Raw genomic sequence first — 17,227 nt, 5'->3', positions numbered from 1 at the left:
GATTGGTTTACGTTGGAGCCAGATGGGCTCAGTTTTCAGCTGGTGCTGGTCTCATCTGTTTGAAACCATGAATTTCCATCTGAGGTTATACATTGATATGGAAATATTAAAATAGTAGTAAGACACAGATACTGCTCCAGGTCAATCAGCTCTCTGAAAGTATTTCTCTGCCTCCTCAGATGTCAGACACAAACTGATGCCGTATCTGGTACTCCAAAAGGCAGATTAGCATGTTAGCATTTTCTAATAAGTTGAAAAGTGTTCATTGTCAGCCTTTCAGGGGTAATAAAGAGGAATCTGCTGGTGTAGCTAGGTGAACTACAACAGGGAGCAACACAAAACAGCCACTATCATGAACAGCACGTCAATTCTATTGTACAGGGTGGGCCATTTATATGGATACACCGTAATAACATGGGAATGGTTGGTGATATTAAAGTCCTGTTTGTGGCACATTAGTATATGTGAGGGGGCAAACTCCTCAAGATGGGTGGTGACCATGGTGGCCATTTAGAAGTCGGCCATCTTGGATACAACTTTTGTTTTTTCAATAGGAAGAGGGCCATGTGACACATCAAACTTATTGGTAATGTCACAAGAAAAACAATGGTGTGTTTGGTTTCAACGTAACTTTATTCTTTCATGAGTTATTTACAAGTTTCTCTTTGTTCACAGCCATTGACATGTCGAAGAGGTTAACACGTGAGGAGCGGATCGAAATTGTGTATCTGGTGAATGCAGTAACCAGGTCATTGCAGCAGATTTCAATGCAAGACACCCTACGAGACCACCCATCTCCCATGCTACAGTTAGCAAACTGCTTGCTAAGTTTTGTGAAACTGGTTCAGTGTTGGATTTGCCAAAATGTGGACGCAAGAAAACTGTCACTAATGAAGAAACATCAGTGGCTGTCCTAGCTTCATTCAGCAAGCGCCCACAGCGTAGCACTCGCCGCATGTCACTGGTGAGTGGCATTAGTCGAACATCCCTTCGGCGGATATTAGCTACTCACAAATGGCACCCTTACAAACTCCAGCTACTGCTGGAATCCATTGCAGTCATTTCCTAGAAAGTGCTAGCTGGTGCCGTCTTCCTAATGAAATCAAACACATTGTAAAAGCCGAAGAGCGTGATGAAGTCTGTCATTTTGCTCATTTGCAAGAAGTCAATATTATATGATCACCAGCACATTAATCAAAGCTCTAAATTTAGCTGTTGAAACCACAATGAAACCGACTGTTGAAATGACTAATTGGTTTGAAAATTTGACACTTTTTAAATCAGATTGAGATTTGATTTGAATCCAGCACCCAGCGACTGTTGGTTGCACTGCACTTTGGCACCGGCTTCAGCCTCAAACCGTGGTATTTGACTTGTGCAAAACAGCCTGAGAGATTTGAGATTATGTTAATAAAGGTCAACAATACACAGTAATTATCAGGACATGATTGCCAGTTGTTGCTTTACATAATGCTGAACAGCTCAAATTATAAAGCTTTGGCAAACTCATCATAATCAGCATGAAAGTGAAGAGCACTTACCTCAGAGTGCTCCATGTCTATGTGGAGGATCATAAAATCAAAACAAGGATAGAGCGAAATGCAACTGTTTCATGCAAAGCCAGAACATGCAACGCTTCACACTCTTGACATTTTACACATGGTAAGCTGCTACACCAAGTAAACACAATAAACATTGTGGATCTTACATAACTCTGGGTGCAACGTGAAACTAAATTACCAAAATACTTTAACACACAAAATAGTGAAACTGTAAATCAAAGCATCTGTATGTTGTGTCAGCTCAGTAAGTATTTCAGTCATGTATCAATGTGATATTACTATGTACATTTTTCTGAGGACCAAGAGCAGAAACCTTTATTGATCTTCAGTAAGTTCACAAAAAACCCCGCTTATGTTGATCCAAATACTAAACTCTTGTTTCTTTCCTTAACAATGTGAACAAATACACTCTTTGCTTCATTGGGCTCTTATGTGTCTTTATGTTTGACGAAAAAGAAGTACAGCATTTAAAATTAAAGGTGGAAACTGTCTTGAATTTTCCTCTTTATCACAACAAGTGGGATTATAAATCTCTTGTTAGGTGGAACATAGTAGATATTTAATTAAAAGCTATTGTTTTCTCAAAAGGGATTGAAAGCACATTGTTTGTTGGAAATAACTGGATGTGTTTTTATTGTCTTAATATCTGATTGTGTTGTGTAAATCTGTTGTTTTGAGTCTGAACATGTTTAACTTGTTAATAATGTCAGTATTTTCCAAAGCTAATCCACCAAAGCTAGATTTTGACATTTCTTTACTGTATATTTTTATTTTTGCCAAATACTACACTGAAACTGATTACTGATGCTAATGGTAAAAGCGCTGACAGCATGTAAAAAAATTAAAAATTCTGAAATATGCATTCCTTTAAATGTGATTCTAAGGACATAAGAATATGTAAAGACAGCTCATCGTACCTCTGATTTTGAAATCATTGTACACAGCATGATTTCCCTGTAAATCTAAGCCTCGTATTTACAGTAAAATAAAATCAGGGGCAGGTCTACAACAAGACAGAGAACTCTTTCAAATTTAACATCTGGGCTGTTCTGATCAAAGGCTTTTTTTTTTTCAAACCAGGGGAAAACAAGTGTTTTATATGCACATCAAGCAATAAACTCAGGTACAAATGGACACTTAGAGGTCAGAGCCACACAAAGTCGAAACCTGTGGGTGGCTGCTAAGTCAAGGCCAGCAACTAAAGAGAGAGAAGAGGTTGTGTGTGTATACATGTCTGCACATATGTGTGTGTGTGTGTGTGTGTGTGTGTGTGTGTGTGTGTGTGTGTGTGTGTGTGTGTGTGTGTGTGTGTGTGTGTGTGTGTGTGTTGTGAGCATCTGCATGCATGAGAGACACTGTGGTAGTCTCAGTATGTGTGAGAGAGTGTTTAAATTCAGTGACAGCTGTTCATTAGTCCATTACAACCCCACACTGCTGATTCCTCGAAGCAGCACATACAAGCAGAAAGACACAACAAGAAGGACGGGCCACATTTCATATACATACGTCTTAATTGTTGTTGTGTGTGTGTGTTCTTATGTGTCTTTCCTCTGGCATTAAATTTCATACAGGTTTATTGTATTAAAAGAGGGAAATTTTATACATTGCTGTTTTTGACAAATCTAAATTTTAGCTAAATATTTAAGCTTCTTCTTTAATTTTCTTTTCCTTCTATCTTTTCTTTGTCTTCATTTTTATTTTGATTGACTTTTTCAGGCCAGCATAGTATTATCTCACTGATAACAATCTCCATTGGTGTTATTTTAATTTTGGTCTTTTTTGTAACCTAATCGCCCTTCACTTAAAAAAAGAGTATTTAATAATAGTTGAAACTGCTTCTTTTGAAATAAAAGGTGTATTTCTTAATGCATCAGTGTTTCAAATGCATGCATACAACAAATGTATGTTTTATTTAAAAAATTGACCCCCTACCTAATTGCATCCTCGTGAGCGAGTACTGAGTGTCTGAGCTTCTCCTGTGGACATGCAAATAGTTTTCCTTCTGTTATGGTGTGTTTGCTGTGTTATGCTGCGTGTACATCTGGGGTATGTCTAATGTGTGAGTGGGAGAATGCAGAAACATATGGACAGCGGCCAGCACGGGTCTATTTCACTGAACTTTAAATGAAATCTGCACACCTGGCAGATTCTCGTCTTGCTGTATCTAAAATCAGGTCTTTGGTAGTTGCATTTACATATTTTAATATATAGGAATCCACTAAAGACACTGGATTTTTTTTTGTCTGTGTTAATGACAGTTTGTGCAGCATTTTTCAGGTTTTATAAAATCAGCAATGCACTGATGTTACGGTTAAATATTAAAATATTATTTTGTGTAATATGGAAATATAAAACACACACATGTGCACAGAGACACCCAAGCACTGTCACTGTGACCTCACCATACACAGATGATTTAGCCACACTGACAGCTAACAGCTACAATACAACCACATTATCATTTGTAATTGAATTAAATGCTCAAAACATTTCAGAATAGAGGAAATTTACATCTTACATCGTTTTACATGTTGTGGATATTTAATATTAAATATAATTTGTGATTTCCATTTATCCAAATTCTGCTGTTTATTATAATATTGATCATAATAATACAATTAATCTTCCTGAATATCATGTTATTATGTGGGAGAGGCAGGAGCCACAAAGACAAGCTGCAGAGGTCGGTTAAGTTAGGACACTTGGATGCTATTTGTTGGATCCAGGCCCAGATTTCCTCAGCTGGGAAGAGATTTGACCTCTAATCTTAAGTCTATCACCTCTTTAGAACTGAACCTGCGTAAAGCATCATCCATATGGTTGATTGTCTCACTTTAACCTCAGCAGAAAGCCTGGAAATTATAATGTAAATATTAAACTCAACAAATCCAGTACAGTGTATGGGTAACTACTTCATACTCCTGTCATGTCGCTATCTATGTGCTGGTGTCCTGTAAAGCAGCCCTGATGTCCTCTCCCTTAAAATTACTAGTTATTACTACACCGTTAAATGAAGCTGCCTAGCTCTAAATTTCCAGACACTATTGGCTGCATCAGCATCTGCTAAAATTTCAAGAAAGGACTTCTTTAATAGGAAGTCAATGTTTAGCAAGAGAGACACAACTGCGAGGGTGGGAACTATATTGAGTATCTTAGAAGGAATGCTTGCATGAGGTGTGTACATGTATGAAAAAGTGTACTTGTGTTGTTCATGTTGTGGGGACATAAATTTGCATTCACACGTTGTTAGGCAAGTAGGAGTTCTGGTTCAATTTAGGGTAAATCTTCTGGAAGTGAGTGCTCGCTGTGAGTTGTAATGTCCTCCGAAGTTATGAAAACACGACTTTGCATGTGTGCGTGTGTTTGTGAATGTGGGTGACCAGTGACGGAGGAGATAGGCAAGGGTGTGATGTACTTTTAGATACTCAACGTGTTAGATAGAAGTGACCATGTGCCATTAGTGCGAAAAACCGAGGCGAAAAAAAGTAAAGAGAAGAGAAAGGTGAGGAAAAAAGTGATATGCCGGGAGGAGAAAGTGCTGTGTGGAAAAAAAAAAGGAGAGAGAGAAAGAAATATGCGATGAGTGTGTGATTAAAGAAAATAGGAGCTGTGAGGGAGAGTTTGTGTAAGTTTGTGTGTGGGATGAAGTAAAGATGGGTAAAAAGGCAGGGAGGAGAGGAGAAGAACAAAAAGAAGTGAACATGCCAGAGTAGGAGAGGAGATGGAGGGAAAGAGAGGAGAAAGGAGCAGAGGAGCGAGGGCAATGAGCTGGATTGAATACCATCTGACAGGTCCAGCTGGGAGTTTGCCCACCCTGCAGCACCGCAAAACCCCTCAATATGGAGGCCAATTACTGCTGCCCGTGTGACCGTGGCATGGCAGCATCAGAGACGCAACCCTCCTCCTCGCCTCTCCTTTCCCTCTTCCTCTGCCCCCCTCCTCCCCTTCTCATTTCCTCACACTCCCCCCAAAAATAAATAAAAAACACTCCCACCATCTGTGCAGAGTGACAACAACCTCTATAGCCTACCATGCACAACACAGACTGTACACTGCACACACAGACACACACAGGCACTTGGGGCAAACACACACATCAAACATGACAAATCCTCACTGATGGGCTCTGTGTGCTTTCATACTCACCATCAAGTGTGTGAGTGGTTGGGTATCAGTGTGTTTGAGTTGTGTGTGCATCTTTTTTTTTCGAGGTCTGATACTTTTACACTTGCATTTTAAAAAGAAAAATAATAAATGTAATAATCCTGCAACACACAAAGACAGTCAGCCATGCACATGGGTATCCATGCTGTACCCAGTCACACAGACTTGCACACAACACTATTGTTCTGCAGATGCAGTGGAATTTCACCCCATGCCAGCTTCATCTCTTTTCACAGAGCTGGGCGTGGCGCTCAGGCTGGCAGGGTGGTAATGGTGGGAGGGGGCACGGTGGCTAAATATGATGCAGTGCCCACTGCAGTGGAGGTGAGTGCAGAATTTAGCCAGGAATAAAAAGATCAAGGATGAAAAATTAAAAGACACATTTTTTTTTGTTCTTGTGCCTTCTCTTCAACTGTTGGGGAGTAAGTGACAAAACATGTTGCATATTATATAGAGCTCTCTCTCTATGTGTCACACACACACACACACACACACACACACACACACACACACACACACACACACACACACACACACACACACACACACACACTGGGCCCCACAGAAGCTCTCCAGTGAGTGATCCTGGTGCTGCAATGGGGACTTTGTCACTCTTCTTTTAATAGCACTAAGTTATTTTAAGCCTGATTTATTTGTGCCTTCCGCCTGTCTCTCTCTCTCTCCTCTAACGCACAAACACTCTATACACTGATTAGTCCCATTAAACCATTAAATACATTTTCGAGATTAATCCCAATACAATTAATCCGGGAAATGTTTACCTAATCTGATAAATGGGAGTAAAGCGGTCCAGATGGAGATCTGTGTAGGCCCCCGTAAGCCTGGGACTACCTTGTGACCTGTTTGCAGTGTCGCGAGTGTTGTGTGGTGTCCGGCGACTTTAGCGAATCGCCAAATTGGAGCTCTGAGCTGGATTATTTAATTACAGTAATTGCACGGTATTTTATAAACACTCATTTGAACAATTACGCCTAAACGCGATACCAGAGAAATTATTATTTTTGGTCATTAGTAATGTCACTTAACCCGATTTGTCATAGATTTGTCCAGAAATACCACGTGTAGCTACGATAATGTCAGATGTAAAATATATTTTATTAAGATCTGGCAAATCTGACTTGAAACCCGTAATGATAAATAATTAATCGGGTAATTGCTTTAGACCGAGGCCCATAGTCGTATGGGTGTCAGTGGAACACTGTTCAAGGGCTAATTTGACATTTATAATGATTATAATAATGATATTATTATTATTTGTTTTTATTTTCTGAATGCCCCTGGACCCACAGGTGAGTTTAAAGGGTTAAAAGTCATGCACTATTTAAAGGAATGCTACAGGAGGGACTAACGGGAGATGAAACGGACACCTCTTTAACCCAGTTCAGTGTCCGATTAGTTTCACGCTCGGTCTCTCTGCAGTCTCCTTCAAAAGTGCACGACCGGGGGAAAAGGGTCCCTTTCTGCGCGGGGCACTCAGCCTCCTTTAACGGCGGAGAATAATGAACAGATGCTGAGTGAATTAGGAAAGAAATACTGGGTCCCTCCCACAAGGGCCACTTTGGCAGGGGCCGCCTGGCTGCCACGTGGCGCAGCTGGCACCCGGGTTGGTGATGGTGGGCTCTAGTAGTCTCTGGCTTTACTGGTGCTCAGACATTTAGCGACTTGGCACTGAGCTCAGCCATCAAATCCACTGCCAACCGACACCCTCCTCGCTAAAAGAAGTCCACCACCGAACTGTCAGGTTACAGCGGAAAATAAAGTAAAAAATGCACCCTCTCACCTTGCCCTCTGAGACCTGCCCTTCACCCGGGAAGAATAGTGGTCAACTGGTGAGAGGGGATGCCGGAAATATCAGGTGGTGATCACTTTTTCCCCCCAAGATTGTTTTATGCAACCTAATTTTATCTAATGCAAAACATTAAAAATATACGTCCGTGTGGCCACACTCGCTTTCAGGCATGCAGCCACTTGTAGGATACAAGCGTTCAAGGGACATAGAGGTTTCCTTTTCTTTCTAATGTTGGCTAATTAATATATAATCTAAGAGTTTCCCAAATTAAGAAGCTTTTCGTTACTTGAATTAATCAAAATTGTTTTCTGGAAATTGTTTTTGCGGTTTTTTTACGCACTCGTGGGCAGCACCACATAATAAATATTAAACGCCGGATGCAAAAGAAAAGATGCAAACCCCAAATTACGATTTTTTAAAATCACTTTGATATCAAATATTTCTTAGCGTGCAAATGCTTTTAACCATGTTTAGGTTAAGTTAGTTTATAGTTGAGCGCACGCATAATACAAAACTGCGCGATTTTCCCTTCAAAAGTAGAAATAAATAAATGAATAAATACAATTTTGTTTAAGGGTTAGATCCGTTTAGTAAACATTAAAGTAAAATAAATTACAATAAATTAATCATTTAAATTCCTAAAAGACATCAAGCTCGTCATCTGAGAACTTTCTCCGACCAAAAATGGCCTTTTAACCCATGTTTGCTTGTCTGCCCTTCCACGATCACCAAAACTGCGGCCCTGCCAAAACCTTTCAAAACTGTGCATTTTCTGTATTTATACAGGATATATGTTACTACTATGTATCATTTATGTTGGTGGTTTGGACTTTACGCGTGCAGGTGTGTGTGCATGTCTATTCTGGCACGGACTTGATCTTCAGGGGAACGGGCCACTGACTCACCTGATTTTGCACCTGCACATCTCTTTCACCGTTTTAGGACGTCAGATGGGCTTTTTTTTTTATGGTAAAATGTAATTAAATTAAAATGCAAAAATAAAATTCTTACAGCACCGAATCGATGTTTTTGCAGTGCAAATCTTTTTTTACGTACATTTTTGCTGACATTTTTTTCTTTTTTGCTTGTGTTAGTGCTTGGATGGGACCGTTTCCACCCTGCGGTGCCCGGTACTGATTTCCCCTGGATGTCCAGAGCAACATATGGGACCCAGGGCACTGGTCCAAAGATGGTGGCTGCTTTCTCCAGTGATATGAGAAATCACCAAAAATACGATCTCGACCACACATGATTAAACTGTGAACTATTCGCTCAAACGTGGTTTAAAGCGAGCATTAAAAACTTTACCAATAACTTATTTGTGGTCAGTGTTAATATTAATATTATTGTTTTGCATTAAGTAAGTGTTGTGAATCTTTAATAAGGTCATTCTATTATTTAAGCTGTTGGACAAATACACTCACCTGAGAATCAAACCACGGTGGCGTGACAGGGCCCAGATCCATGCGCGGTGTGCTGGAAAAGAGAATCGCTAATCTGAATGCCAGGCGCTCAGTTTCTGCAGACCACTTGTTCTTCCTCCTACGCTCTGCATTCAGGGGCCTTTAAACTATATCCATCTTGAACGGATCCCTTACATTCCATTGTTGTGAATTTAAAACCGTGGAGTTTAAAAAAAGAAGAATAAGGAGGAAAAAACGCAACCCACAAAATAAAAAGATGGAAGCCAAAAAAGATGTGGCACGATTTTATCGCTAAACACTTGAGGGTTTCCTTAAGGTTGCCGTGTGAACTGCTAAAAATAAAATAAAATAAAATGTGTTTAAAAAGCAACACATCTCAAGTATATTATCCGCATATTTGATTTGGCAACGACGTCTTTTCCTAGCGCAACTCTCCCCGTTTTCTGGGCTTGAGAGCCGCACTAGGATTACACTGGCTTGTGCCCCCCTCCCCTGTGGCTGGGTTACATATCGCCTCAAAGAATTGGCCTCAGATTTAGCATTACATACTTGCCATTTAGCAGGGTACATCACTCCTTATGGATGATAATTCTGTTCCAGGCCTCTTCAAAGTTCAAGGATGCATCCTGCTAGGAAGGCAGGAGAATGTGCCTTTAATGAGTGCACATTATGGCACAGTGAAATACAGCCCAATTTATTCTTGTTTCTTTTTCTTTTTACTCAAAGTGCTGTTTCAGTTTGTGTAACAGGTTTGTTTGATTTCTATACCTGTTTATCGTAGCTTTTACTTTACAGTGCGCATGCGTAGAGGCTGTTACAAGTGGTTGTTAACCTAATTAACCCACGCCTTCAGCAGTCCAGATTTTCTAACTATCAGCTGTGTTCAAAATGTTTTTGTTCGTTGGATATTTTGGGACCTAAAAGCCAGGGTCACAGGCTTCACTCCAAAATGTAATGATTTTCCTTTCTGCGTTTGATTCTAATAAGCTGTTGTCTAGCAACGTACATAAATTCTTAATTTATAAAGCAGAGATCAACTACACATTGCCATTGAGCTGAGATAAAAGGCTTTTAGCCTGCTGCTCTAATCTGTCTACTGTAAATCTTTCACTGCCCTGAGAGCGAGTGAGCTGTAGGACCTGTGTATTCTGCGAAAAGCGACTTTAATGTGTTGTTTACAGGGTTGGCTGACCACAGGGAAAATTTGCACCTAGTTATATTAAAAAATATTACTGGGTTACAACCGTTAAGTGCTATTTTTTTTATTTTTTTTTATTTTCAAGGAACCTTTTTTATGAATTATTTTCATGATATATTGCAGTAACTGAATGAAAGCTCCCCTAGTAAAGAAAGAAGATTTGTTCGCTCATTTCAGACGATTAGAAAACACTTTTTTATTTTAAGTCGTTTGAGTCATAACATGTTTCATGTTGGCCTATACATTGTTTATGTCAGTTGCACTCATTCTGCATACAGGATAATACTGGACACACTTTGATATGATGTACAACAGTATAGGGATGACATCAGTAGAATACAGAAGATAATCAAAAGACTCTTTCTGCCACCTCCATCACCTCCCTTTAGAGACTCTTCTTGTTTCCCAAACAATATTAAACATTATAGGATTGTCATTAGAATGTCAATAAGCCTGATTGGACCGTAGTATGGAATCAATTGTGGAAAAAGGCATTGAGATCCTCGTATGGGGGCGCCCTGTCGTGGTGCAAGTGTACGTCGTGGAATGGTGGAATGTTTTCTGAGTGCGCACCACCACTGCGCGTACCCGAAGGCCCAAAGGGTATGCTGTGGCTGGGTCGAGAAGTGGTCAGTCCAGAGTAGTGCACAGAGTAATGATAGTTCCTGTCAGTCTCAGAGGACTCCTGCTGCCTCCCGGAGAGTCCGCCGTTCAGGCACACGGGAGGGCTGTGCTGGCCTTCGTAGTCCGGGCTGCTGTAGTCAGGGGACGTGCCTCCAGGCGGGTACACGGCCTCGTATCCAGAGCCGTAGGAGTGGCTTCGCAAGTTGAGAGCACCGGTTCCGGGCTGGTAATGAGGGCTGGAGAGGCGCGAACACCGGTACGAGTAGGGATGGACCGAGAAAGGAGAACTCGGCATGTGGAATCGGGCTCCGTCTGAACACTGTTCAGTTAGGAAGTTCCTGGTGTTGAGCTGCAGGCAGCCTGCCACCAGATTGGTGGTGGGCTGGGACAGGCCTTTGCACAACATCTGCACGTAGGTCACCACATCTGGACGCTTTCCGTTGCGTAAAATCTCCCCGAGGGCTAATATGTAATTCTTGGCCAGCCTCAGAGTCTCGATCTTGGAGAGTTTTTGGGTTTTTGAATAGCAGGGCACCACCTTGCGCAGGTTGTCCAGCGCGGAATTCAAGTCGTGCATGCGCATGCGCTCCCGAGCGTTTGCCTTTACCCGACGCATCTTGGAGCGCTCCACGCGAGCCGCCGTCATCTTACGTTTCTTTGGGCCACGCTTCTTGGGTTTGTCCCCGCTGTTCTCATCCCCACACTCCTCTTCCTCGGCCTCCTCGTCCTCATCATCGTCGCCGGCCATCTCAGACTCAGCTCGACTGCTGCCTTCCAGTGGCTCGTCCAGCTCGTCCTCCTCGAGGTGGCAGGGCTCGTGGTCATCTTCCTTGGCTTTGGAGTCCTCGACCTCATTGTCCTCCACCCAGTCGGCTGCGAGCCTCTGGACGTCTGGCAGCACCTCGCTGAACAGACGGCTCAACATTGTGGCATGCAACCTGCAAGACAGACAAACAGCGCTTCAGCCTGGCTGTTGGGCGCCCTGCTTTTTACGCACCAACAAGCACGCATTGCAAAAAAATCTCCGGTGAGCCCTCATAGGGTCGTAGCTTCTAGACGTCCCTAATCTTAAGAAAGAAACAAAAAAAAAACAGTTATTATTCGCTAATTATTTTATAAGCAGTGAGAGTGCCCTGTGGCTTATATCACCGAGTTTTGCGTTGAACGTCAAGGCTTCTTCAGACTGAAATCCACCAAGCAGGGTATCCCAGCTGTTCCACAGTGGGTTACATCTTTGTTTGAAAAAGAGACAACCTAGAGCTATAGAGCTATGACAGTTTGTAAAATTATCCCATCACCTAGGGTTCAAAATTCTACAAGACAGGTTATCTATATGCCATGAAATATTGTTCAATTGCTAAACAAAAAAAAAACTGTCATCTTTTGTGTAAAAAAATAAATGCATACATTTAATATTTATTTCAATTTGAATCAATTTAGTTTCACATTGTGCTTAACCAAATTGGCCGTATAAAATTGCTCGTCACGAAAACTTAATGTTTCCACCTTTTAAAAAAAATTATAGCAAAAACATATTTATGGGAGATTCTCTTAATAAAAACTTTATAATTTAGTACTATCTTTTTTTTAAGAAAATCAGATGCATTTGGTTTATTCTTCAGGCAAGTAACCGTGTAGGCCACTGTTCAGCCTCAGCATGTGCTTCGATCTGTTCCCTCCAGCAGCACGGCGCAGACTGGCCTGCTTCTGCTGAATCCCCAAGGGGCTCACTGGGGTGCGGGTCCCTCCTCTGTCCAATAAATTACCAACTTGGAGGAATTCCATTACACACAGGCCGCACACAGGACCAAGGGAGCAAACAGATTTTTGTTAAAAATTACATTTTTAAAATACACCTTTTTCTATTTTTTTAATCTTAATCGTGAAAAAAAATTAGATATATGCGTTTAACTTATAACATCCAGATAGTGTAAAAATGAAATGCACCAGAACCTCAGTAAACTCTCTGCGGGTTCATGAACCCTGTTTGGCACACCTTCGCAGATCACGCAGGCTACAGATAAATCCTCATCTGAGGACTTTAGTTTGTCTGGACTTAATAAATAAATAAATCATAGATTTGTGAGCGAAAATTAGAGTATGTTTTCATACTGACCTTGACTGTTTGTTTTTTTAAATAATTCTATCAATACCTTTCTTTTCCGTCAGAGATTCCAGCCCGATCAAAGCTCTTTTTAAGTTACACAAATCTAGCTTTTAATTAAATTTCTCCTCATAATTTATTTATTTATTTTTTCTGAAACCAACTTAGTCAAAATGTAAATCCTCTCCGAATTCATGTCACCACATTCACCGACGACACGGGTTAAATAGACAAGTTCTGTGCTAAAATTAAATGTAAAGATATTATAAAAGCTGCCACATCCACAGATCTCCTCAGGTTCTCACTACCCTGAGCTCAGCTGTGCGTTTGGTGTCCAAGGGCGTATTTTTTATCTAATCTTGTAAGCACAATGTAATTAATGCCTACCAATACCTTGTCAATTAGCCTATGTATCTCTGTGGAGAATACTACCCCCACAGTGCTCTGACGTGAATCATGCAAGAGCACACACAAACACACACACACACACACACACACACACACACACACACACACACACACACACACACACACACACACACACACACACACACACACACACACACACACATGCTGCTCATTTTCTAAGACAATAAAATGCAAATTATGAATGCCAAAAGTGACAAGTAGAACCTATCTCTTGAGGGTCAGTGTGGATTTATTTAAACGAAATCTATGAAACACAGCATGATCGATGTCCTCCGATAATAAAAACATTAATATATATATATATAACAAAAATGAAAAAGCCTTAAAAAAAAGATTACAAGCCCAATCTGATCATATCGCTTGCGATACAATGATCAAAAAGAGCCAGGAAAACTGCACCCTTCTTCCAAAACAGGTTTAAAGCATTACATTATCTCAATCTGGCATCGAAACCCAAATTACCCTCCCCTAACCGTGGCTGTAAGAGACATCAGCACAAAGACAAAAACAAATCTGGATCATTATCTGATAGTCTACTGACTAGAATTGTGCAACCTACCTCCGTGGTGGAGCTCAGTGACGGGGCAAAGCGGGTTTGTTTACACCATCTCTCTCCGGGTGGGCATCACATCCACACGCCCTGCACGGATGCTTGTGCGAGCGAGGCGCTGCGTTCTGCTCTCACACCTCTCTCTCCTCTCCTGCCACCCTGCTCTGTCTGCTGCTGCTATCCTCAGCCCAAACGCGAGGAGGGAGCCGTGTGGCACCTCAGAGGCAGGACTGGGTGGGTTACATACCAGCTCTGATGCCAGGCCCATATGGCTGGCACGTCATTGGCAAGAGCCATCACATGAGAGCCGGTGATTGACATGCGGCCGCATTCACAGAGACTGGCTTCCCCTGGGGGAGAGGGACTCGCCATCTGTCACTGAGCTGAAAGAGAAAATGGAATAAGGAGAGGATGGCACAAAAAAAAGAAACGTAGGATTCAGGCTGCTTCTCTTAACCTCCATCTTTGGGGAAAATTGGGTTAATCTCGTATAGAAGATGTAGGAAAATCCCCTTATAGCATTAATTGTAATATACATGTAATAGCATTCATATAGTTGGCTACGCCACAACAAATATCCCCAGCGAGGAGATCTAAAATGAGCTGTGTAGGATAAGAAAATCATGATGATGGAAATCATCCACATATGGGAACATTTTGGAAGTATTTCAGTGAAACAGTATATTGGCCCAAAAAAACAAACAGCAACTGAACTCATCCCCGATTCCATCAACAGAAACTTGAGCAAACCAGCGTGCCCACACCCCACACAAAGGTCTGGGATGAGTAAGTTGCCGTTCATACAGATCAGAGTCAGAGTGCAATTGCCTAAACGAATCAGTTGAACTGAGCTTAGCAAGGCGTCTTGGTTTGGGTTGCCAGGACTGGCACAGGTGCCAGCGGCCGGACTGACGCCAAAGGTGGCGAAGGCACAGATTGCAGAGAGGGGCCAGAAGATGGGGCAAGGCAAGAGGTAGAGAGAAGCAAGAACGAAAGGCGGGGTGGGTGGTGGGGAGGCTTATCAGCATCATCATCATCATCATGCTATTGAGCCTCACTCGACTGACCGCTGTGTAATTTGTGCATTCTCAGTGGAAAAACCAAAGTGCCTGACAGACAAGTATTTTTATTTTTTATTGTTTCACACATTTAAATCTCTGATAAAAGTCATACACGGGCACAAATGTGAATGGAGGTTAATGAGAGATATTATGTGCCATTTTCAGGAGTCCTTTGGGTTAATAACAAAAGCTCAAACCCAATAAGAAGAATTTCATGCTATTTTTCTTTCACTATTAAATGCCAAACATACACTTACATCAAATGGACATTTAAATAATGAAGACACGTCATGCATATCATCATATCATTACATTATCCTACAGGCAAAAGGAGAGTTCGAGATTCTCGGTTTTAGGAGTCACCAAAGGCGTCATGTCACAGCTCAGATTAAAAGTAAGAACTAAATGAACAAATAAATGCATTTTCCCCTCCGCTGTGATTGAAAAGGTTTAAAACCTGGAGAAGAGTATTGTATAGTATTGTTTATTCTATATCTGCCTTGAGTTATTATATTTAAAGAGGAAAATGAAGAGATTAGGAGAAGCTTTAAAGTTAATTTGGCCTCATATGTCCTGAACTGCCAAGCCTTTGGTTCTATCAATCTTATAAACATCTATATTTTACGGCTCGGTTCACATATCACTGAAATTCTCAGTGACTACTCTTTCCACAGTTATGTGTGGGTGACACCTGCTGGAAATAGAAAGCAAATACACGACGTCCTCGGTAAAATATAATAAAATTACGCATTTTCAGCTTTTCCAAAAGAGGATGGAACGACGTTTTTAATTTAGAGTGTGTTGTAAATAAACACAGCCAAATATTTACCTTCTTCAGCAGAAGTAAATCTGTGGATATTTGCATCATGTTTTATTGCTTTGAGGTTTTGTGAAATATATTGAAATATTCATATTTTTAAATATTGCAAATAAATATTCTTGTTATTTCAATACTTTGAACTATAAATGTAAAAATTTAAATATCGCTCTGTGCAAACGTCAGTCATAAGAAATTAGAAATGGCTGCTTTTTCTTAGCAGTTGTCGCCACCTTCTGGTGGTTTCAGTAACTACACAGTGCCACACAGGAACGCTCACATATATGATCTGTTGTGGATTCTACATTACATTTATAATAACACAATAATCTTATAAATATTTCACCTTCAGCTCTGCTCATTTTTGTGCTGTGTCGTGAGTTTGGACTATCATATATTTACTTGCATTCAAACCTCCCCTCAGTGAAGTGATTTCTTTACTTTTGGCCATAAGATGGTGCTGACTTGTCATCCCAGTGTTGCTTGGTGTCACGTGTTGTTGAAAGTGCTCGCAAACATACATTATGTTTTCAAGGACGACAGACGAACTGAAACGGAGCTGAGCCACAGATGGGCTCTTTTAAAATGTCCAAGGTGGCGAGCTCTTTTATCTGCAGACCTCGCCCAGCAGGCCTGAGTTTGCTGTCATTAGCAACTCTTCTTGAAGCTGGCAGATGTCCAGAGCTTTTCTCAAGTCCAGTACTTCAGTAGAGGGTGAACCCTTGGGCTTGTGGCAAGTGGGATCAACCATGGGGCCCTCTGCTTACAGGGGCATCTGGTTCGTTTTCCAATATACACACAATATACACCACAAGGAGAAAGCCTTTAGAAAAGTTTGTTTTTCAATCTCCTTTTGGTTATATTTAGTCACCAAATGTATCCTGTTGTTTGACTTTTAGGAAAACATAATGATTTGGGTGAAAGTTTACCTTTTTCCACTTCTTTACGAATTGCATGACACATGAAAAATAGGACACTTCCGCCTGAAACAGCCTACATGCTCGGGGGGATCCCACGTACAAATAAATGACAGTTCGTGACAGCTTGGCCGCTGATTGTGTTGCGCGCTGACAAATGCATTTGTCCTCTCTTGCCCTGCCTCTCCTCGAACTTATGCCGAAGCACACACTCCAACACACTTCCTGCACTGCCAGCTCTCTAAGAAGAAAAGCTGTTGTCATGGCAACTGAGTGCCTCGCAGATATTCGCTGTGCATATGGTAAAGCCAAGGTGGGCACCGGCGAAAGCAGAGGTTAATACTTTTGCCTCTGGAAGGGGGGGGAGCGATTAGATCTTTATTTATTTATATTTCCAGTTTGTTGATCGTCCTCAAAGTGAGCACGCAAATTTGCACTCAACGTCAGTGCAATAAAATACGACCTTAAGTGCCTACCTAAAATTAATTACTTCGTTAATTAATTAAAATTAAAAAATCTACCGTATTTCCCGGACTACAAAGCGCACCTAAATATTAGCCGCACAAG

General features: G+C 41.2%; 1 protein-coding gene across 1 annotated transcript; it reads right to left on the bottom strand.

Annotated features, from left to right (window-relative positions):
• Window positions 1-10,329: 10,329 nt before the first annotated feature.
• LOC113028392 (neurogenic differentiation factor 2-like) lies at window positions 10,330-14,239 on the bottom strand. Its single transcript, XM_026178633.1, has 2 exons — window positions 13,875-14,239; window positions 10,330-11,720 (listed from the first exon to the last, which is right to left on the bottom strand). Exon 2 carries the CDS (start codon window positions 11,705-11,707, stop codon window positions 10,634-10,636), a length of 1,074 nt encoding a protein of 357 aa, XP_026034418.1. The 5' UTR covers window positions 11,708-11,720; window positions 13,875-14,239; the 3' UTR covers window positions 10,330-10,633.
• Window positions 14,240-17,227: the final 2,988 nt, after the last annotated feature.

Source organism: Astatotilapia calliptera, chromosome 8, assembly GCF_900246225.1.
Source record: "Astatotilapia calliptera chromosome 8, fAstCal1.2, whole genome shotgun sequence".
Taxonomy (NCBI): Eukaryota; Metazoa; Chordata; class Actinopteri; order Cichliformes; family Cichlidae; genus Astatotilapia; species Astatotilapia calliptera.
Note: the sequence above shows the minus strand (reverse complement) of the source record. Positions and strands in the feature narration are given on the sequence as shown.

Bases quoted from the DNA above. Each gene is read 5' to 3' on its own strand.
- LOC113028392 (XM_026178633.1), bottom strand. From the start codon at position 11,707: ATGTTGAGCCGTCTGTTCAGCGAGGTGCTGCCAGACGTCCAGAGGCTC.